The following is a 21,311-nucleotide window of genomic DNA, read 5'->3' as shown; positions in this document are numbered from 1 at the left end:
GCCAGAAGAGCAGCTGGTGAGGGCACACATGCCCAGAGAGAGGGCTGGGCATGCCACCTGTGGCACGCATGGCACAGGTTTGCCCTCACGGATCTAGTCTGCCTCTTATCTCTCTGTCTGTATCCCTCCATTATCTATATGTTATCTATCAGTCTGTCTCTCTCTCTCTCTCTCTCTCTCTCATCTATTATCTATGCCTCTGTCCTTCGCTATCATTTATCACTATAGCTATCATGTATCATATCTCTCTGTTTATTTATCATCTATTATCTGGGTCTGTTTATATCTATCTATATCTGTCTGTCTATCTGTTTATCTATCATCCTATCTATCTATCTATCATCTACCTCTCTCTCCTATCCATCTTTTTTGTGTCTTTCTCTCCTCTTTTCTCCATCTTTTTCTATCATTATTTTTCACCTTTTCTTTCTCTTTCTTTCTGTCCCTCCATCTTTCTTTTTCTCTCTGTCTCTCTTTCTCTGTTTCATTCTCTCTCTTTATTATCTATCCATCTATTTTCTGTCTTTCTCTCCTCTTTTCTCCATCTTTTTCTCTATCATCCTTTTTCACTTTTTCTTTCTCTTTCTCTCTGTCTCTCCATCTTTCTTTTTCTCTCTGTCTCTCTGACTGTTTCATTCTCTCTCTCACTTATCTATCTATTTTCTGTCTTTCTATCCTCTTTTCTCCATCTTTTTCTCTTATCATTCCTTTTCACTTTCTTTCTCTTTCTCTGTCTCCATCTTTCTTTTTCTCTCTGTCTCTCTGACTGTTTCATTCTCTCTCTCTCTTTATTATCGATCCATCTATTTTCTGTCTTTCTCTCCTCTTTTCTCCATCTTTTTCTGTATCATTCTTTCTCTCTCTCTCTCTCTCTCTCTCTCTCTCTCTCTCTCTCTCTCAGTTTATTATCTATCCATATATTTCTGTCTGCCTATTTTTCAGTCTGTGTTTGTTTGTGTGTGCTGTCTCACTGTCTCTTAGATTTATTTGCTTCCCTCCTGTGATTCTGGGCAGTTTACAATAAAACAATATTTCCTTTTCTTCCGCAGAGGGTCCAGCCCAGCCCCCTTGGGAGGAAGCAGCATGAAGAGCAGCGAATGCCCAAGTGCCCGCTAGGTCTGGCCAACTTGTCTAGGTAAGACAATGTCCTTCCCTTGGTCACTTATTTTTGTGGGTCTTGCCAAGGTCTCCATTAGGCAGAGGGCCTTGGCCTGCTTGGGGGGGGTCAGGACCGCCTTTCCCCAGATCCCCCCCCCCTTCCGGCGTGGTCCTCCAGCTAGGCGCCCCAGATCGACGCCTGGCAAGGGCATCCCTTGGCAAGGTCTGGTCTAGCCCACACCGTCTCTATGGAAATGGCGGGTTTCCTGTTCTGATCTCCATAGCAACCAGGGATGTATCTAGGCCAGCTGCTCTTTCTCCACGGCAATGGTGCCAGGATGTAGGCCGGACCCCAAATTGAGGCCTTGACAACCAATGTCTGCTTCCGGGGGGGGGGTGTGTGTGTGTCCGTTATGGGGCATCTCTTCCTCTTGACCCCCCCCCCCTTTTTTCTTTTTTTTTTAGCTTCTCAACCCCTTCCACTATAATTTGTTTGACTTTCCTTCTTGGTGAAATTTCCTACTTTTTGGGGAAAAATAAGAAGTTTCACCTTGCAGGCTTGGAACGATGCTAGGCCTGCATCCCGTTGCCGTGGCAACGTCGAAGGCAGCCATGCTTTTGTTCCTCACTTCCTGCTGGGGGGACTACAACTCCCAGCATTCCCAGCTAGGCCAGGCGAGAGCCATAACCCCAGACATCGGAAGAACCCACTGGGTTTGGGGGGGGATGTATCCGTGTCCAGCAAGGCTGATGATGGCTTGCCAAGTTTGCTAATCTCGGTCAACGTTGGAGTTTCTAACTGAGTTTCCTCCACTGAGGATGGGGATGGGACTGAGACAGCCCAATAGATTCTCCGCTCAGCTTCGAGTCGGTTTCCGTAATGGGGAGGGGGTCTTCGCAAAGGGGAGAACAACCACCTGCGTTGACCCCTCCCCTCCCCAATTGTCTACTCGGCCAATTGCAATTGTGCAAATTTTAACGCCATGCCTAAGTGTCCGTGGGGCAAAACATCAGATGCAACCAGCGTCGGACGTACAGTAGGTTGGCTTTGGAGGTCGGAGGAGGGGTTTGTCTTCAAACATGGGCGACTTTGAAGACTTGTGGACTTCAACTCCCAGAATCCCCCAGCAGGCAAGGGTTTCCTATATTTAAAAAAAGTCCAATCCTAGCTCAGCTGGATTGCAAGCATTCTGGATCGCGGCTTCTTGGAATGTTTTGGACATTTTCTAGCGCGGAAGAGAGTTGCGAGGTGGCACACGCCGCAGAGGGCAGGGATGTTGCCCAAAAAATGCCCTCCTCCCATGTAATGGCATCATTTAATGGAAAGGGCAGACACCTCCCCTCCCCTTAATTCTTCAACTCCCAGAATCCCCCAGCAGGCAAGGGTTTCCTATATTAAAAAAAAATTCAATCCTGACTCAGCTGCATTGCAAGCATTCTGGATTGCGGCTTCTTGGAATGTTTTGGTTATTTTCTAGCGCGGAAGAGAGTTATGGTGTGGCACACGCCGAAGAGAGCAGGGGGGGTTGCCAAGAAAATGCCCCCCTCCAATGTAATGGCATCATTTAATGGAAAGGGCAGACACACACACACACCCCTCCCCGTTAATTCTTCTAGGCCAGGGATCTCCAAACATGGCAACTTTTTAAGACTTTAAGGACTTCAACTCCCAGAATTCCCCAGCTTGGGAAGACAATTTCCCAGAATTCAGCACAGATAGGACAAGAGCTGAAGGTGGATAGACTAACCTTTATTGCATTAAAAAAAAACTCTTAATAGATGGTGGGAATGCAGTAGACGTAATATATCTTGAAGTCGGGGGGGGAGGAGACTGGCTGGGGAATTCTGGGAGTTGAAGTCCACAGGTCTTAAAATGGCCGAGTTGATGTAGGATCACTGGGAATTAGCATCCTTTGGCACCGATTTTTTTTCCTAGATTGCTTTCATTAACTTTATAGCAGGGTCTCCAACCTCGGCCACTTGGAAGACTTGCGGACTTCAACTCCCAGAATTCCCCAGCTAGGGAAGGATTTCCCAGAATTCAGCATGGATAGAGGACAAGAACCAAGGCGGCTGGATTATCTTTATTGCAATTTTTGGTAAGGGTAACTTTCTTAATCGAGGGTGGGTATGCAGTAAACATAATATAGCTTGATATTCAGCAAAAATGGGGGGCCGCCGGGGGGGGGGAGAACCCGGTTGGGGAATTCTGGGAGTTGAAGTCCACAAGTCTAAAAAGCCGCCATGTTTGGAGACCCTTGGTCTAAAAGACAGGATAAGTGTGGAAATTAACCCTACTATAGGTACTATAGAAATACAACCGTTCATTTAGCACTGGGGGAAAAAGTGACTTATAACCAGTCCTCGGACTTGCAACCATTAGAGTCATAGGATCAAAATTTGGGTGATTGGCAATCCCAGTACATTTACAACAGTTGCAGAATCTCGGGGTGACGTGACCCCCGTTTGTGACCTTCCCAAGCAGCTTCCGACAAGCAGAGTCAACGGCCGGGGGGGAGGGAGAGCCAGATTCGCTTAACGGCCACATGATTCACTTAACAACTGAAGGGATTTGCTTAGCAACTGTGCCCAAGTGTAAGCTGCAATGTTAGCAACGTAAGTTGTGGTCCTCGACTTACAACAGTGACCGTTCAAAGTTACAACGGCACGGGGGGGGAGGGACTTAGGACCGTTTTTCACACGGCGGTCGGAGCGTCCTCGGGGTCACGGGATCCAAATTCAGACCCTCGGCAACTGACTCGTATTTATGACGGTGGCCGTCTCTCAGTGTGGGTGTCTCACGCGATCCCCTTTTGCACCCCGCAAAATCAAGGGGAGGGCGTCCGATTCACTTAACAACCCTTGCGGTTCACTTAGCACCGGCAGGGATTTGCTTAACGCCCGTGGCAGGAAAGGTCGTAAAACGGGGCGAAGCTCCCTTGTCCTGCCGAACGACGTAAATGTTGTCTTCGACTGCAGCCGTAAGTCGGGGACTGCCTGTTCAGTCCACGTCCTGTGGGTGGGCCCTGTCTTAGGGGGGCTTCCATCCCTTTTGGAATGGAATTGGGCCCATTTTTCAGAGGGGTAAAACTGAGGCCCGGCACGAGAAGCTTCATTTGAGGGCGCCATTCCACCCTCACCGCCTCGTCTCCGCCGGTTCTCCTCCCTGGGTTTTTTCCCCTCAGCGGAGGATCGAGATCTTTATTTAACTTTCCTCCGCGTTTATGGCATTTTTCTGAGGAGGAGGAGGCCGGTTTAGCCAAGGTCATTTCTTGGCCTGGTATATCGACCCAGGGATGAGGTGCCATTTGGTGCCCATGGCAGGCGAGGGGAGCAGGCTTTAAAGGGTGGGGATTAGCAGGCAGCGTTCTTCAGCCCCGATTTATTTTACTTTATTTTATTTTTTCATTTATCAAGGAAGCCAACCGAACAAAGCAGCTGCCTCTCCAAATTAGAAAAAAAATCTTTTTCTCTCTCTATCTCTTTCTCTGTCTGCCATTCTCTCTCTTCTCTCTCTGTCTCTCTCTCTCTCTTTCCCTTTCTCTCCCTTTCTCTTTTCTCTTTTTCTCTCTTTTCTCTTTCTCTTTTCTTCCCTCCCTCTTCCTCTTTCTCTCTGTTTCTCCTTTTCTTTTGTCTTTCCCTCTTTTTATCTTTTTCTTTCCTTCTCTCTTTCCCTCTATCTGTCTCTCCCTCTCTTTTCTTCCTCTGTTTCACTTTCATTTTCTCTTCCTTTCTTTTTATCTTTCTGTGTCTTTCTTTTTCCCCTCTGTTTCTCTGTCTCTGTCTCTTTTTCTTTTCTCTATCTTTCTTTGTCTCTCTCTCTTTCCCTTTCCCTCCCTTTCTCTTCTCTTTTTCTCTCTCCTTCCCTCCCTCTCTCTTTTCCTCTTTCTGTTTCTCTTTTCCTCTTTCTGTTTCTCTCTTTCCCTTTCTCACTCCTCCTCTCTCTTGTTCTTTCTGTTTCTCTTTTTATTTTCTCTTTCTTTCCCTTTCTCTTAATCTCTCTATCTCGCCCTCTGTATCTCTGTCTCTCTCTTTTTCTCCTTCTCTTTTTCTCTCTGTTTCCGTTTCTCTTTTCTCTCTTTTTTCCTTTTTTTCTTCCTTCCTTTCTCTTCCTTTTCTCTCTTTCTCCATCCCTCTCTCTCTCTTTCTCTTTTTCTCTCTCTGTCCCTCTTTCTCTCTCTCTCTCTCTCTCTCTCTCTTCCTCCCTCCGTCTCTCTCTCTCTCTCTCACTCACTTTCTCTCTCTCTTCCTCCCTCTCTTTCTCTCTCCCTCTCTCTGCCCTAGCAGCGTTCTGCTTCTGCCTTTGCCATTCGTTTTCCATGTTGGTGCAACAATCGGCTGTTGTTCTCCCCCCACTTCCCCGCCCCCCCCCTTTGCCGCTCCCCATCCAATCTGCTTACATCAGCCTCGGTGACTCACAAGCAGCCCAGCTCTATAAAAAACCCCACTCGGCTCCTCTCCTCTCCTCTCCCCTCCCTTTTTTCCCCTTAATCTGCTTGGGCACGGTGCCATCTCTACGTGCCCAATTCCACCACCTCTGCCTGCAGCCAAAACGGGGAACCCTTCAGCTATCTTCCCTCCGGGGCCTTCGCACGTTGTGTGGGCACGGGGTGTGTGTGTGCGTGCAATTTCTTTTTTTTTCTTTTCTTTTCCTGGCTCTTTTGCCCCTCTCCTGGCACACGCTTCCTCCTTCTCATCCGGGTGGAAAGGTTCGCCAGTGCGTGCGTGCGTGTGTGTGTGAAGTGTGCAGTGTGTGAAAAATAAAAAGTGACCCTTCCAGATTGTGAGGTCCTTGATACTCCCTGAACTGGGTGGTTTCCTTGCAGACGTTTCGTGACCCAACTAGGGAACATCATCAGTGCTAGAAGGGAGTGGGGTTTGTGGAATGATGGAGGCAGAGGAGGAGGAAGAAGGAAAGGACTGTGGGCTTCTTGGGGGTCTCAGAGCTGGGTGGTTTCCTTGCAGACGTTTCAGGACCCAACTAGGGAGCTTCATCAGTGCTCAAAGGAAATTGGGGTAATGAGCTCATACACTGATGATGTTACCTCGTTTGGTAGTGAAACGTCTGCAAGAAAATTACCCAGCTCAGAGAATCCAAAGACTCCTCCTCCTCCTCCTCCTCCTCCTCCTCCTCCTCCTCTTCCTTCTCCCCCTCCTCCTCCTCCTCCTCCTCCTCACAAACCCCACTCCCTCCTAACACTGATGATGTCACTTACTTGGGTCATGAAACGTCTGCAAGAAAACTCAGCTGAGAGAGCACCAAGGATCTCACAGTCACCCTCCTCCTCCTCATTCCTGCAACCCACCCCTTCCTCCTAGCACTGATGATGTTACCTAGTTGGGTAGTAAAGCAAAAAAAAAAAAAAAACCCAGCCAAGCTCAGAGATCACCAAGGACCCAGCAGTTTTCCTCTTCTTCTTCTTCCTCCTCCTCCCTTCCCTCCCAGCACTGATAACGTTCCCTAGTTGGGTCATGAAAAATCTGTAAGAAAACTGCCAAGCTCAGAGATTGCCAAGGACCCCACAGTCCTCCCCCTCCCTCTCTGTCCAATCTACAAACTCCCACCACCAACTTTCTAGTCCTGATGATGTTTCCTAGTTGGGTCGTGAAACGTCTGCAAAGAAAACACGCGTGCTTAGAGAGCAACCGAGGAGCATTTTCGGGAAAAACCGCACAGGTTCCCAAGGAGTGCGCCACCTCTCAAACTTTCTCTTTTTGGGGGACTTTTGGAGTCATTAAAGTGTTAGCCAATCACCTGAAGGAATCTTGCATCACCTTTTCCGACACACACACATTTTTTGGGGGGGAGGGTGAAGCTTCAACGAGCTTTCGACGTTCGCTTCGCTCCTTAGGTTGGGGGGGGGGCTGTTTATGGGGCGTCCTTCCCCGTGAAGTGAAGAGCTTCGCGCTGTGGGGAAATTGTAGTCAACCGGACTACATCTCCCAGGAACCCCTGCGCAGTGCCCAGGGAGCGAGGGATGCTGGGAGATGGGGTTCCACCTTCTCTGCCCAACTTAGAAGACGTTTATGGATGGTGAAATCCTACGCGGCTGGAGACCAAAGGGTCTGTAGGCCGGAGGATCTCCTCGGATCTCCCCAGATCCCTTGTGATCGTCGGAAAGTTGTGTTCCCAGGGGCATCTGAAAAAGATCAGCAGCTTCGCCAACCTATAAGTAGAAGGACGCGATGCCCGGATGTTTTTTGGGGTGTATGTTTGCGTCTCTTGCTATCGGCACCCTACTGGCAAACGCAAAACTTTGGCACTGAACCTCTGGCAACGGTGTGTGTGTTTCCTCCGATGGTCCCACGTCTACCTCCTGCCCGCCGCCGCAACATCCAGTTTTGACTGCCGCATCAACACACCCACCCCTCCTCAAATCTCTGCTCCCCCACCCCACGGCGCCCTCCCCTTCCCCCTCCTCTCCTTCTCCCTGCTCCATCCCGGCCTGTTTCCATAGAAACCCCCTTTCCGTTTGGATACTCCCGTCACTGGCAGGAAGGGACGCTGAGCGTGTGTGTGTGTGAGTGAGTGCGTGAGAGAGAGAGAGATCCACTTACGGGGAGAGAGAGAGAGAGAGAGAGAGAGAGTAGAGAACGTGGCTCCCGGAATGATTGATACCGGGCGATACACCCCTTTCTGTCGTCACATGCGCTGGCGCGCACACCTGCCCACCTGTCTCTTCTGCTGTGTGCAAATGCGCTGGCTTTTATGATATCCCGGGCGAGAGGAAGAGAAGCCGAGCCGAGGAAAGAGTGAGGGTACGGCTTGGGTGGGCCAGAACGGGCAGCGCCAACCTTCGGTGCGAGAGAAACCCCAGGCTGCCTTTGGGATGAGAGACACAATCCGTTTGGGGTGCCCGAGTCCAAACGGACTGGACGTAGCTTTTTCAGCTGGACATGGTGTCCTTCGGCCATCTTAAGGCTGCCAGGAAGGGTGCAGAAATGGCCCCGGGGAAAGCAAGAATGGAGCAGCCAAATGGCATCTCGCGAAGGAGCGTAGGTATCTGCCCGTGGCAGGCCAGGCTTGGAAAACAGCAAGACCTGTGTCTCACCCACTGGCTTGCCAAAGTTGGCAACTTCCTGTCACTCCTTCTGCAGCCTTTCCGGATTCCAGAAAGCGCCATCTCAAGAGTTGCTTAACTCTCGTTCCCGAAATGAGAACTCCAGTTTCTCGTTCCCGAAACGAGAACTCCAGTTTCTCGTTCCCGAAATGAGAACTCCAGTTTCTCGTTCCCGAAACGAGAACTCCAGTTTCTCGTTCCCGAAACGAGAACTCCCAGTAGGCTCCTGTTTGATTTTCCGGCCTCCCTGCTCCAGGGAAACCTCTCTAGGCCCGCAGCCATTGGTCTCCTCCGAATCCGCAAATGTTTTGTAATCGTCTCTTAAGTGGTTTCTCGTGGCGGCAGGGAGACACGGCTTGGCATTTGACCCAACTTTTTGCATTTCTCGTTTCCCTGAGGCGGCATGAATTTGCACCGGGGTGGGTGGGTGGGTGGGGACTTTCTTCACTTGGGGGGGACTAGACGGAGCAGTATTTTTTCACCTTGGCAACTTTAAAACAGGTGGACTTCAACTCCCAGAATCCCTCAGCCATCCGATCCCTTTTCCATTTAATCGTCACTCTGTGTGGTCCACATTTAACCACTTTATTCATTCAGCTCGTCAAGCGTTATTTTTTCCCCATTTGACCAAAATCAAGATATATTACATCGACCGCATTCCCGCTATCTATTTCAGAAGTTTCCCCTCCCCGATTTGAGGGGGGATTCTGAGAGTTGGTCCTCCCATCTTAAAGTTGTTGAGATTAAGGCTGTGATAGAGACCCCTGAACTCCACAATCCAGGCTCCCCGTCGTCTTCCCCAGTTTTCCTGATGTCACAACACCGTTGTCTCTCCTTTTCACCGTAGGTCCGAGGCAGCACAATGGCTTCAGTGGTGGAGCTGACGGACAACAGCCATCCCACGTCCCTGCTGATCCAGTTGAACGAGCAGCGGCTGCGCGGACAGTTCTGCGACATCACCATCATCGCCGAAGACACCAAGTTCAAGGCCCACAAAAATATCCTTGCTGCCTCCAGCCCGTACTTCAAGGAGGTCCTGTCCGAGGAATCGGTGTGTCGCCATCCTAGCCAGATCCTGGAGCTTCCTGACATCCAGGCCAAAGTCTTCTCGGACATCTTGAACTTCATTTATAATTCTCGGCTCTCGGTGCCTAGTCCAGCCGTCGCCAAGGAGATTGGGGCGGTGGGCCGACGGCTGGGCATCTCCCGCTTGGAGAACCTGGATGACCCCTTGGGCGAGGTCAAAATGGACAGTCCTGGCATGGCCTCCACTCGAGGGTGCAGTTCGCCCATTGACCTCACCTGCCCTTCTCGTTCCGCGGAGGCTCCCAGTCCTGTTTGCTTGCAGGATTTGTCCAAAGCGTACAGCCCCAGACAGGACCCCCACCCGGACTCCGAAACCGAGACCGCCAAGATCCTCTACAACCTGAGCTCCGTCGCAACCGTACCACCCGCCTCCTCCGATCTGACATTCATGCTGAAGGAAACCGTCGGTTGGGACCACAACCTCTCCGGGACTCCTCCGGCCGCCTCAATCAACACAAATGACGGAGCGCCGGCGTCAGCCTCTTCTTCCTCGCCTGCATCCCCCTCCGGGGCTTCCTACCCAGCCAGCAGCACCTTCTGCTGCGGAAGCTGCAACCGTTCCTTCACGACGTCTTCGGCCCTCGGCCTCCACATGAAGCTCCACCGGACGCGGCGCTCGCTCTCCTGCCGCCACTGCGGCAAAAGCTTCATCCACATCAAGCGGCTGCAGACGCATGAAGTTCTATGCAAGGAGGGGGAGAAACCCAAGGAGGGCGGCTCTGCAGACCAGCCGCCCGCCAGTCCAGAGTTACCTTCCAAGCCGACGGTAGCAGCCGCGGCATCTTCCAAAAAGGCTATGCTTTTCCGCCACCGGGGGCCGCCACGGGTGGATTATCTCTCAGACCAAGACCACTTTGTCAAAGTGGTAGACGGGCACATCATCTACTTCTGTACTGTCTGCGAGCGGTCCTACATGACCCTGTCCAGCCTCAAGCGTCACTCCAACGTCCATTCCTGGCGCCGGAAGTATCCGTGCCGCTACTGTGACAAGGTGTTCGCCTTGGCCGAGTACCGCACCAAGCACGAGGTCTGGCACACCGGGGAGCGCCGCTACCAGTGCATCTTCTGCTGGGAGACCTTTGTAACCTACTACAACCTGAAGACTCACCAGAAAGCTTTCCACGGCATCAATCCGGGCCTCATCTCTTCCGAGAAGACCCCCAACGGGGGCTACAAGCCGAAACTGAACGCCTTGAAACTCTACCGCCTGTTACCCATGCGCTCCCAAAAGAGGCCGTACAAGACATACAGCCAGGCGGTGGTCCCCGAGGACCTTCTGCACCCAGCCCACGCCGTGCCCATGACGCTGGGCGAGGGCGACTCCTTGGATGGAAACTTGGTCTCCTCCTTGAGTGCTAGTGAGGTGGCTTCTGTGTTCGCCACCAAGAACGCCTCTTTAGAATTGCCAGAGGCAGACCAGGGCCACCCGCAGGAAACGACGAGCACCCAGGACAAGTCCGTACTTCCGGCTACCGGTGAGGAGGACCAATTGGAGAAGCCTCCCCGGTCTTTGAGCACAGAGGCTCCCACCGTCATCGCCTACGGGCACCCCACCTCTTCGGTGATCGTTCACAGCACCTCGGTGAAAGCCCAGGCGCCTTCCGTGATCACGTACAACAGCACATCCTCCAGCACCCCGTTGAACCCGGGGACTCCCCCGTCGCTGTCCCAATCGGCCTCTTCTCCAGTTGTTACCAAACCCATCAAGAAGCAGATCCTGAGGGAGTACATCCAGTCCCAGAAGATGGAGGAACAGGCTTCGGAAGAGGACGGCAGCGAGCAGGGGTTCAAGGCACGGGGATCCCGATCGGGGCGCACCATGACTTACATGGCGAAACCAGCCTGTGTGGGAGCTGCATCCGAAAGCCGCGCAGCTCCCCTCTGCCAAATAACAGTCCGCATCGGCGAGGAAGCCATCGTCAAGCGGCGCATCTCTGAAACAGACCTCATGCTTGACAAGAGCAGCCGGGCGGGAGGCCGACGCCTGGATTTTGCCCGCGACCAGAGCGCCGAGAAACCGCACCATGCCCTGCTGCCTCCAACGCTCCACGGCAAGTGGGCCGAGAGGGTGTTTGTGAACGAGAGCGGCGAGGAGGACAGCGACCGCGGAGACACGGAAGACCAACTCTGGCGCCCCTACTACAGCTATAAACCCAAACGGAAGGCCGGGGGCGGCAGCGGCGCCAGCAACACCCTGCCAAAGATGAAGAAGTCGCGGTGGCGACACAAGCTGCGATCCCTGCGCTGGATGAAGCGATCGGAGGAAACCAAGGAGGGGGGCAGCGCAGGGCCCCAGCGTCTGGGCTCCGCCGAAGTATCCGGGGGACAGGGAGCTGCCTCTGACCGGGATGAGATGGACCAGCCGATCAAAGTGGGGGGCGGGCGGGGCACCGAATGGAAGCACAAGTGTGGCATTTGCGGCAAACTTTTCTCCGCCCTCAAGAAACTGAGGAAGCACGAACGGGTACATGGACGGCTTGCCAAGGATGACCAGGCCCTGCCGGTTTTGGCGGCCACCCCACACCGTGTAGGCCGCAAGCCTCTGCTGAAGTTTGCCTGCGCCCACTGCACAAAGGTCTGCAAGACCGCAGCGGCCTTGAGTCGCCACATGAAACGGCACGAGGGCCAAGAGGAGGCCCCTCTGCCAGTGCTTACCACGGTCATCGCTTATTCCAAGAAGGCCACTGAGGTTCCCCTGGCCACCTCTCCACCGGTGGTCAAGGAGGAGGAGACCACCCAGGAGATGCAGGTGTCGTCTTCCAGTGGGGAGGCGCCCGGAGGCCAGGCAGAGGTTCCCGAGGAGGGCTGTGTGGAAATGGAGCCCTGTGATGGGCACACGCTGGGCCCTCTTCCCGAAGACGAAAACCTGTCACCGCAGGGGGCAGACAAGTCTCCTTTCCATGAGGAGGTGCCCGCTCACTCGCCCTCGCTACAGGCCACCACGACCACCACTAGCCTTGCCGATCTGCCCCCAGATCTGCCCCACTCTCTTCAAGACCCCGTCATCTCTCACACGGGCCTGGTCCAGAAAGAGATCCTGGCGTCCCAGGAGATGGAAGGCGACCGATACCCTGTCCAGGAGTACCCCTTGCCGCTGCTGGTGCCCGGGAGTTGCCGAAGCAGGAAGGATGTGGAAGACAAGCCCTCGTTTCTTGCTTACCCCAGCGCCATCCAGTTCAACGCCCTAGGCAAGGCCGGGAGCAGCAGCGGCGATGGCAAAGTCAGCTTCTACCCTGACCCGTACCCGCTGATGTACGGGCACCAGCTCCTGGCTGCCTACCCATACAATTTCACCCTGCCGGTGGCTTTGAACATGGTCATCCCAGACGACAAGGGTCAAGCCTTGCCGTTCCTGCCCAACGTCTTCAGTTACTCGATGAACCCTTGCCGGGGTGTGGTGGGGCACGAGGGCCCTCCGGCATCCCATGGGGGCCTGGGGATGGGCAGTTCGGCTCGGGAGGGCCGAGGCGAGCCGGCGGCGCCCGAGCGGCTGAAGAAAGGCGGGCTCCTTTGAGGGACGGCCCTCCAGGACGGAAAAGGGGCACCGGATTACGCTCGGTGGAAGAAAGGCAAGGCGGGAGAATGTGCCGACCTCCGCCCCTCTTCGTTTCTGAGAAGGGAGGGGGGGTGTGTGCTTATGAGAACCGGTGTGGGGGGGTTGTGAAGGCGGAGGGCCCCCCCAAAACTGGGGCAGGTAGAAGAGAGAAACCCCCCCTTCCTATCAGTGGCATTTCACATGGGACGTGTGTCGTAGAGAAGACTTCTAAAAAAAAATAGCAAAAATAGGTACAGGGTACCCTATTCCCCCCCCTCCCACGCTCCCACTCCCCCACGCCTGGTTCCTAACACCCCCCTACTTATGAATGTTGTTTGTAGACACAAATAAGAGTGAATTTGCACAAGGAACCGTTCGTTACCCCCCTCTTCACTCCCCTCTCCCAGGCCTGTTTTTTCCCCAGCTCCTGACCCCTTTTCGCCCCTCCTCTGTACTTTTGCTGCTGGGGGGGGGAAGGAGGGGGGTGGAAGGGGGCCAAGCTAGTTTGAAAGAAGTAGCCTCTTTAATGTAGCTCCTCCCCTGCTGTTGGGGACGCCAGCCGACCTTTCCTCCCTCCCCCCTACTAGGGCGGGTGTGTCTCCTTTGAGTACCCTTCCTCTTCCTCTCCTCTCTGCTGTTGGCTTATCCTCCTCCCTTCCTCGCCCCTCTGCTGTTGGGGGGTCCTCTCTGCAGACTCTCTCCTCTACTACTGGGATGTGTGCAGACCTCTCCACCCTGCTGTTGGGGGGGGGGGGGGTTGAAGATCCTTCCTCTGCCTCTCCACCCTGCTATTGGGGTTTCTGCAGATCCTCTTCCTTTCCTCTGCTGTGGGGTGTCCCCTCTGCAGACCTCCTTCCTCTTAACATTCAAGGGTCTGTCAACCCCTTCCCCTTCCTCTCCACCCTGCTGTTGGGGTGTCCCCTCTGCAGACTGCTTCCCCCGGTATTGGGGTATCCTTCCTCTGCAGACCCTCTCCCTCCCTCTCCCCCATTATTGGGGTATCCTTCCTCTGCCGATCCCCTCTACCTCCCTCTCCCCCATTATTGGGGTATCCTTCCTCTGCCGATCCCCTCTACCTCCCTCTCCCCCATTATTGGGGTATCCTTCCTCTGCCGATCCCCTCTACCTCCCTCTCCCCCATTATTGGGGTATCCTTCCTCTGCTGATCCCCTCTACCTCCCTCTCCCCCATTATTGGGGTATCCTTCCTCTGCAGACCCTCTCCCTCCCTCTCCCCCATTATTGGGGTATCCTTCCTCTGCTGATCCCCTCTACCTCCCTCTCCCCCATTATTGGGGTATCCTTCCTCTGCAGACCCTCTCCCTCCCTCTCCCCCATTATTGGGGTATCCTTCCTCTGCCGATCCCCTCTACCTCCCTCTCCCCCATTATTGGGGTATCCTTCCTCTGCTGATCCCCTCTACCTCCCTCTCCCCCATTATTGGGGTATCCTTCCTCTGCAGACCCTCTCCCTCCCTCTCCCCCATTATTGGGGTATCCTTCCTCTGCCGATCCCCTCTACCTCCCTCTCCCCCATTATTGGGGTATCCTTCCTCTGCAGACCCTCTCCCTCCCTCTCCCCCATTATTGGGGTATCCTTCCTCTGCCGATCCCCTCTACCTCCCTCTCCCCCATTATTGGGGTATCCTTCCTCTGCCGATCCCCTCTACCTCCCTCTCCCCCATTATTGGGGTATCCTTCCTCTGCCGATCCCCTCTACCTCCCTCTCCCCCATTATTGGGGTATCCTTCCTCTGCAGACCCTCTCCCTCCCTCTCCCCCATTATTGGGGTATCCTTCCTCTGCCGATCCCCTCTACCTCCCTCTCCCCCATTATTGGGGTATCCTTCCTCTGCCGATCCCCTCTACCTCCCTCTCCCCCATTATTGGGGTATCCTTCCTCTGCAGACCCTCTCCCTCCCTCTCCCCCATTATTGGGGTATCCTTCCTCTGCCGATCCCCTCTCCTGTTCTTCTCTTCCCCCTGCTCCTCTTTCGGGCCCAGCTCATGCTCTGCTCTCCTCCACTTCGCTGCGCAGCAGCTGGCGGAGCTGAGCTGCGTGCCTCTGTGTGTGTGTGTGTGTGTGTGTGTGTGTGTTGAGGGTGAAGGGGGGGTGGGTGGGATTTGCTGTGCGTGCGATTTGTTTTCCAACTGGCTGGCTGCGATGAATCACATTTTCCTTTTGGGCAGAAGGAAGGCAGCCATGGAAAAGGGAGGGGGGGTCGGGGGGGGAGTAAGTCTTGCCAAGCCAGAGAGGGACGGAAGGACTCTTATTTTTCTTTTCTTTTTCATTTTTTTTTTGGGGGGGGGGGAGTCCCACCTCAGAAAGATGAAAGGGACGGCCAAGTTGTGTCATACCACATCGTCTCCTTCTCCCAGCACACGCACAGAGCGGAAGAGCGAGGAAGAGGGAGGGGGATAATCAATAGATTTGCCCTCCCTGGTTCCCAGCAGCAAAAAACCAACAACAACCCTCCTCCCCTCCCCAACACCCCCCACCTACCCCCCCACCCCAGTATAAACGACCAAGGATCAGCAATAGGTAATTTCAGCTATACATGTAATAATGTTCTCTCTCTCTTTTTTTTTTTTAAAGTAGTGTTACGTTCTGTTTTTCAAAATGGGTGGCCTAGTTTCGAAGAATCTTAACGGGGGCAAATCTCCCCCGGTGAAAACCATGGAGGAAAAGTCTGCAAGATGTGGTGGCGGTGGAGGGGAGGAAGGCTGGAACTGTGGGTCCCAGGAGAAAAGAGAAGGCCGAATAACGACGGTTTGTCGTGGACCGCACACAAAAACTCAACAGCGCAGAGCCCCCCACTTCTCCGTCCCCGAGACTCCAATCTCCCCCCAAAACGAGCACCCCTTTTTTCCCCTTCTCTTGCTGGCCCCTCCCCTCAACCCCCACCCCCCTAAATATTCCACCTCTATTACATTCCAGGAAAAGAAAACGCCGCATAATTTGGCAGAAATGGGAAAAACAAAACAAAAATGGAGCAAAAACCATCGCCAAGGCTTCGGCCTGGCGAATTCCCCCCCCCCCCAAGTCTTCCTTCGCAATTCAAAACATAAAACACGCTCTCGCGCACACCCCCTTCCCCGATTTTGTTCGGGGGAGGGATGGGGGAGGTTCACCCCCCCCCCAAAGGACCAAAAACCCAGCACATTTTTATCTGACGATTATTTCGGAAGGAAGAATCGCGCAAAAGCGTTCCAAGATTAAAATGCTCGGCGGGGGTTCTCCCTCTACGTTTTTTAAAAATTTTAGATCCGGTTTTTTCCCCCTCCCTTTCTCCTTTTTTTTTATTTAAGGAAGATGGAGGAGGGGAGTCTCCAGAAGGTTGCCAAATTCACCGAGTGAATTACGGGAGTTATAATCCTCATCCCGACCTAAAATGTCGTAGCTCCGTTCATGGCGGCATAACCATCTTCCAAATTTAACTTTGTGTGTGTGTTTCTTTCCTCCCCCCAGCCCCCGCCGCAGGGAAATCACTGGAGGACATTGCCACTCCTCTTCAGTGGAGGGGGGGGGAACCCTTTCAGATAAACCAGTCCCCTCCCCCCATGCCTCTTGCAGGGATCCATGGCCCGCACAGCTCCGCCGTGGAGTTCCCTGGACAGTACACTGCAGAATTCCCCGTGTAGAATCTGGCAGGGGAGTTGTGATTCACGCACCAGGACCGCAACCTTTGAACCCCTGTGCCACCTGCAGAATTGGGAAACCAGGGTGCTGGGGGTGTGCATCACACCTGCCCTCCCCTCCCCCATCTTCTGCACAGCGGCTGGCTCCCGGGACCTTATAAGACAGTGGAAAAATCCCCACGCGAGAGATGATATTGTTTCCACGACGCTCCCCTTTTGGTCGCACTCCAACACGGCAGGGTTTGCGTGCACAGGCAGATCGGATGTGCGCGCGGCCCTCCCTGCTTTGCGGCTGCAGCCGAATCCCACCACGCCACGCACATTTCTGCCCATCCTTTCCCTCTCCCCCACCCCGCAACACTGAGTCCTGTTCCCCCCCCCTCTCCTTTTCTGTCATGATGAGTCTTCTCCCCCCACACTTGGCTCGCCTCGCCAGCCCTTCATGCTCCCGACATCCGATGCATTCCGTGGTTGACAGCAAGCCGCGCTGTGTTGTGCTGCAGGGAGATTCTCGCGCACATTTCCCATCCTGTGCAGCAGGCGCACGGCTCCTTCTGCGCGCTTCCCCTTCCCCCTCGAAGGGTGGGCTACCCAGGGCTGGCATTTTGGAATATGTTAGGGTACTGCCCTTCTCCAATTTTCTCCTGGGATGATGATTATTTTTTGGGAGGGGGGCATAACGCTTGCTTGCAGATCTGGTGTGCAGAGGCCTACAACTAGCAAGGCAGCAGCATACTACTACTCAGCACGAGGAGACGGGAGTCTTCTCAGACCACAGTGGGTTTTTGAATGGGGAGCGCCCCGCATTTCCACCCTCGATTGTATCCTGAGATGGGAGGGCAAGGGTGATGTGGCTGGGCGGAGTGAGAGCATGCGCCAAAGGTATTTGGATCCCTCCTCCTCCCCCAGGGCAGGAGGCTCTGGATTCCGGGGGGGGGGGTGACATTGGGGGAGGGGGGCAGAAGGGGGAAGTCGCTGACATGTACATAGTGGTCGTCTCTCCGATCTTTTGCACTTTGTCACTGGGGGTAGGGGGGGAGCCTCTCCGGTGATTGTTGACCGTTTGCTACTGAATGTAACTCGTCTTTTTATTTTTTATTTTTTAGAAAGCACCTCTAGCTAGTTTTATGGCACTTTAGATATTTTACCGAAAACCTGTTTAAGGAAACTTACAGAAAAGCAAAAAATAAATAAAAATAAATGATGATAATAATAAGAAATAAAAATTAAAAATAGGAGGCGGAAAGTTGAGAGGACAACAAAATCGAGAGTTAGGCGAGAGAGAGAGGGTGGAGCGTGAGAAAGCGGGAGAAGGCAGCCGTTCCAAAATCACGTCGGTCGTCGTCACGAGGACAAATCATCGTTCGTTTGGGTTTTTTTCCTGCCGCTTTTTCCCCCCAGCCCCCCCCCCCCCCCCCGGTCTCTGTTTCAAATTGTGACAGTGTGAGGAATCCGTTAGACAAAATTATCGTATTTATCTTGCTGCATCTTTGTGTGTAATTCAAATAACTTCTTCAGAATAAAACAACAATTATATGTTGATGGGGACAGATGCTCTTCGGAAAGCGCGCCCGACCGACCGCCACCGTTTTCTGACTGGGAGACATAAGAGACAGAAGGGGACTACACAACCCATGTGGGCAGGGAGCGGGGTTTGTGCAAAGGAGGGGGGGAAGAGGGCGAGGAGAAAGGCTGTGGGGTCCTGGGTGCTCTCTGGAGCTGGGTGGTTTTGTTGCAGACGTTGTGGGACCCAATTAGAGAATGTCGTCAGCGATGGTTAACCCCGCCGCCTTCTAGCACTGATGATGTTATCTAGTTGGGTCGTGAAATGTCTGCAAGAAAACCACCAAGTTCAGAGAGCATCAAGGACCCCACAGTTCCTCCTCCTCCTCCTCCTCCCTCAAAGGGCACCAGGGACCCCACAAAGTCTCCTCCTCCTCTTCTTCCTCCTGCTCCTCCTCCTCTCCACAAACCTCACTCCCTTTTAGCACTGATGATGTTAGCTAGATGGGTCGTGAAATGTCTGCAAGAAAACCACCAAGCTCAGAGAGCATCAAGGACCCCACAGTCTTCCTCCTCCTTGTCCCCTCCTCACACCCCACTCCCTTCTAGCCCTGATGATGTTCCCTAGTTGGGTCATGAGACGTCTGCGAGAAAACCACCAAGCTCAGCGAGCACCAAGGACAAAACAGAATTACAGCCTCCACCCGCTACCTTTCCCCCCATTTGCAAGGTCTTCGCCATCTCCCAAACCCCCCACCCAATTCCTCGGCAAATCCAACCCTCGGGGTGCATTTTTGTCTTTCTGTTGTCCAATGAATTGTCGCGTTGGTGGGGTGGGAGGCTACAGAGGAGGGGGCTTCAGGTACCCCCTCCCCTCCGGTCCACCCTCGATGTCCCAAGATGCTGCTTCGGCTACGTTTGACCTGGCCAGGTGGGTCAACATACACACCTAGTAAAGCTGCTTGCATTTGAGGAAGGGTCTTTTCAATTGCTTCAAAAGCTTCTTTTGGGAAGCGGCTAAAGAGCTCCCTTCCCCCCCCCCACTGAAATTCTGTTCCACCCAGCTCTGTGTAGCCCAAAATGGGAACACCTTGGGGGGGGGGTAGGGGGGAAATGGGGTGGTTCCCCCCCTATTTTATGAGCGAAAAGGGGGACCAGGCCCCGTTGCAATAATCACGCATTGGGGCGGGGGGCTTTTCTATAGGGATCAAAAGGGATGGGTGTGACACTCCACTTTGTACATTTGGGGAGGGGGCGGGATTAAAGGGTGTGGGGCTCCAGACAGGCCCCTCCCCTCCTGAAGCCTGGCCAAGAACCAGGGGTCTGGTACTCATTTCCCCCCACAATCCCAATTCATTCCAAGGCTTTAGTAGGCCGGCGTTTCTCGACATTAAGGGTGGAGTTCAACTCCCAGAATTCCCCAGCCAGCAGGGAATTCTGGGAATTGAAGTCTGCCCCTTTTCCCAATCGGAATTGGAGGTATTCTAGTCCAACCCCCTCTGCTCAAGCAGGAGACCCTATCCCATTTCAGACAGATATGTAGTGAAATCAGAATAGGGCTGGAAGGGGCCTTAGAGGTCATCTAGTCCAACCCCCTCTGCTCAAGCAGGAGACCCTATCCCATTTCAGACAGATATGTAGTGAAATCAGAATAGAGCTGGAAGGGGCCTTAGAGGTCATCTAGTCCAACCCCCTCTGCTCAAGCAGGGGACCCTATCCCATTTCAGACAGATATGTAGTGAAATCAGAATAGGGCTGGAAGGGGCCTTAGAGGTCATCTAGTCCAACCCCCTCTGCTCAAGCAGGGGACCCTATCCCATTTCAGACAGATATGTAGTGAAATCAGAATAGGGCTGGAAGGGGCCTTAGAGGTCATCTAGTCCAACCCCCTCTGCTCAAGCAGGGGACCCTATCCCATTTCAGACAGATATGTAGTGAAATCAGAATAGAGCTGGAAGGGGCCTTAGAGGTCATCTAGTCCAACCCCCTGCTCAAGCAGGAGACCCTATCCCATTTCAGACAGATATGTAGTGAAATCAGAATAGAGCTGGAAGGGGCCTTAGAGGTCATCTAGTCCAACCCCCTCTGCTCAAGCAGGGGACCCTGTTCCATTTCAGGCAAATACGCAACATCATCAGAGTAAGAGCTGGAAGGGACCTCGGAGGTCTTCTAGTCCACCCCTCTGCTCAAGCAGGTGGCTCTTTACCATTTCAGACAAATGGCAATCCAGTCTCCTCTTAAAATCTTCCCGATGATGGAACAATTTCTGGTGGTGAGTTGTTCCCCTGGTGAATTGTCCTCACTGTTAAAAAAAGTTTCTCCTTAATTCCAGGTTGCTTCTCTCCTTGGTTAGTTTCCATCCATTGTTTCTTCTCCTGATTTCTGGTGCTTTGGAGACTAATTTGACACCCCCCCCTTTGGGGCAGCCCCTCAAATACTGGAAGACTGCTATCCCGTCCCCCCTACTCCTTCTTTTCTCTAGACTGGACAAACGCAATTCCTGCAGCCGTTCTTCGTGTGTTTTACTCTCCGGGCCTTTCAATCATCTTAGTCTCTCTCTCCTCTGCACTTTTTCCAAAAGTCTCCACATCTTTTTTGCAATGTGGGGGCCAAAACTGGATGGAGGCTTACTAAGGCTTTACAAAGCGGTGCTAACCCTTCCCGCCATTTTGATTCTATGCCTCTGTTTATACAACCGAGGATCGTAGTAGCTTTTTTGGCTGCTGCCGCACACAACTGGCTCCTGTTTAAGCGATCGTCCACTAGGATGGACTCCAAAGTCCATCTCCCCCTTAACAGTTTTTTGAGCCAGGATCTCCAGCTGCTGGGGTTGAGAAACACAGCCATTCCTACAACACCTGCCAAGAAACCTAGCCTTAAATATCCTCCTCCGCCCCCTCCCTACGGGGTTGGGTTTTAGCGCACGGACCCACACTGCCCCCCCACCCTTTCAACACCTGGATCTTTGTCCTCCCCTCTAATCTTTCTGGCGTTGTTGCAATCCCTAGCAAACAAGCCATTGGCCTCTGGGCTGACATTCCTTTCACCCCATCCAAGCGCATGGACAAGTGCGCAGGTTTTTTTTTCCCGTGCATAATGGAGGCGCGCCAATGTGTGATACAGCAAATTTACCTGGACATTAAAACAAAAACCAACGCAAAAGTATATACTGTATATATATATATATATATATATATATATATATATATATATATATATATATATATATATATATATATATATATATATATATATATATATATATATATATATATATATATATATATATATATATATATATATATATATATATATATAAATTCAATCCTGCCTGAGCTGGATTGCAACCATTCTGGATCGCGGCTTCTTGGAATGTTTTGGTCATTTTCTAG

The 21,311-nt window shown here is 52.8% G+C and overlaps 1 protein-coding gene across 3 annotated transcripts in view; it reads left to right on the top strand.

Annotated features, from left to right (window-relative positions):
* The window catches only part of LOC309381605 (zinc finger and BTB domain-containing protein 4-like), a 32,640-nt gene extending 18,974 nt beyond the window's left edge, over nucleotides 1-13,666 (top strand). Inside the window, exons 2-4 of one of the 3 annotated variants that reach the window (XM_081932779.1) lie at nucleotides 1,050-1,135; nucleotides 3,060-3,197; nucleotides 9,007-13,666. In XM_081932779.1, the coding sequence (XP_081788905.1) occupies nucleotides 9,022-12,759 (3,738 nt within the window). In that variant the 5' untranslated portion in view covers nucleotides 1,050-1,135; nucleotides 3,060-3,197; nucleotides 9,007-9,021 and the 3' untranslated portion in view covers nucleotides 12,760-13,666. Of the gene's footprint in view, nucleotides 1-1,049; nucleotides 1,136-3,056; nucleotides 3,198-9,006 lie in introns of all 3 variants that reach the window. The other 2 variants (XM_081932778.1, XM_081932780.1) reach the window with 2 other exon arrangements.
* Nucleotides 13,667-21,311: the final 7,645 nt, after the last annotated feature.

Source organism: Natrix helvetica (genome assembly GCF_964273705.1).
Source record: "Natrix helvetica genome assembly, chromosome: Z".
NCBI classification, from domain to species: Eukaryota; Metazoa; Chordata; class Lepidosauria; order Squamata; family Natricidae; genus Natrix; species Natrix helvetica.
Note: the sequence above shows the minus strand (reverse complement) of the source record. Positions and strands in the feature narration are given on the sequence as shown.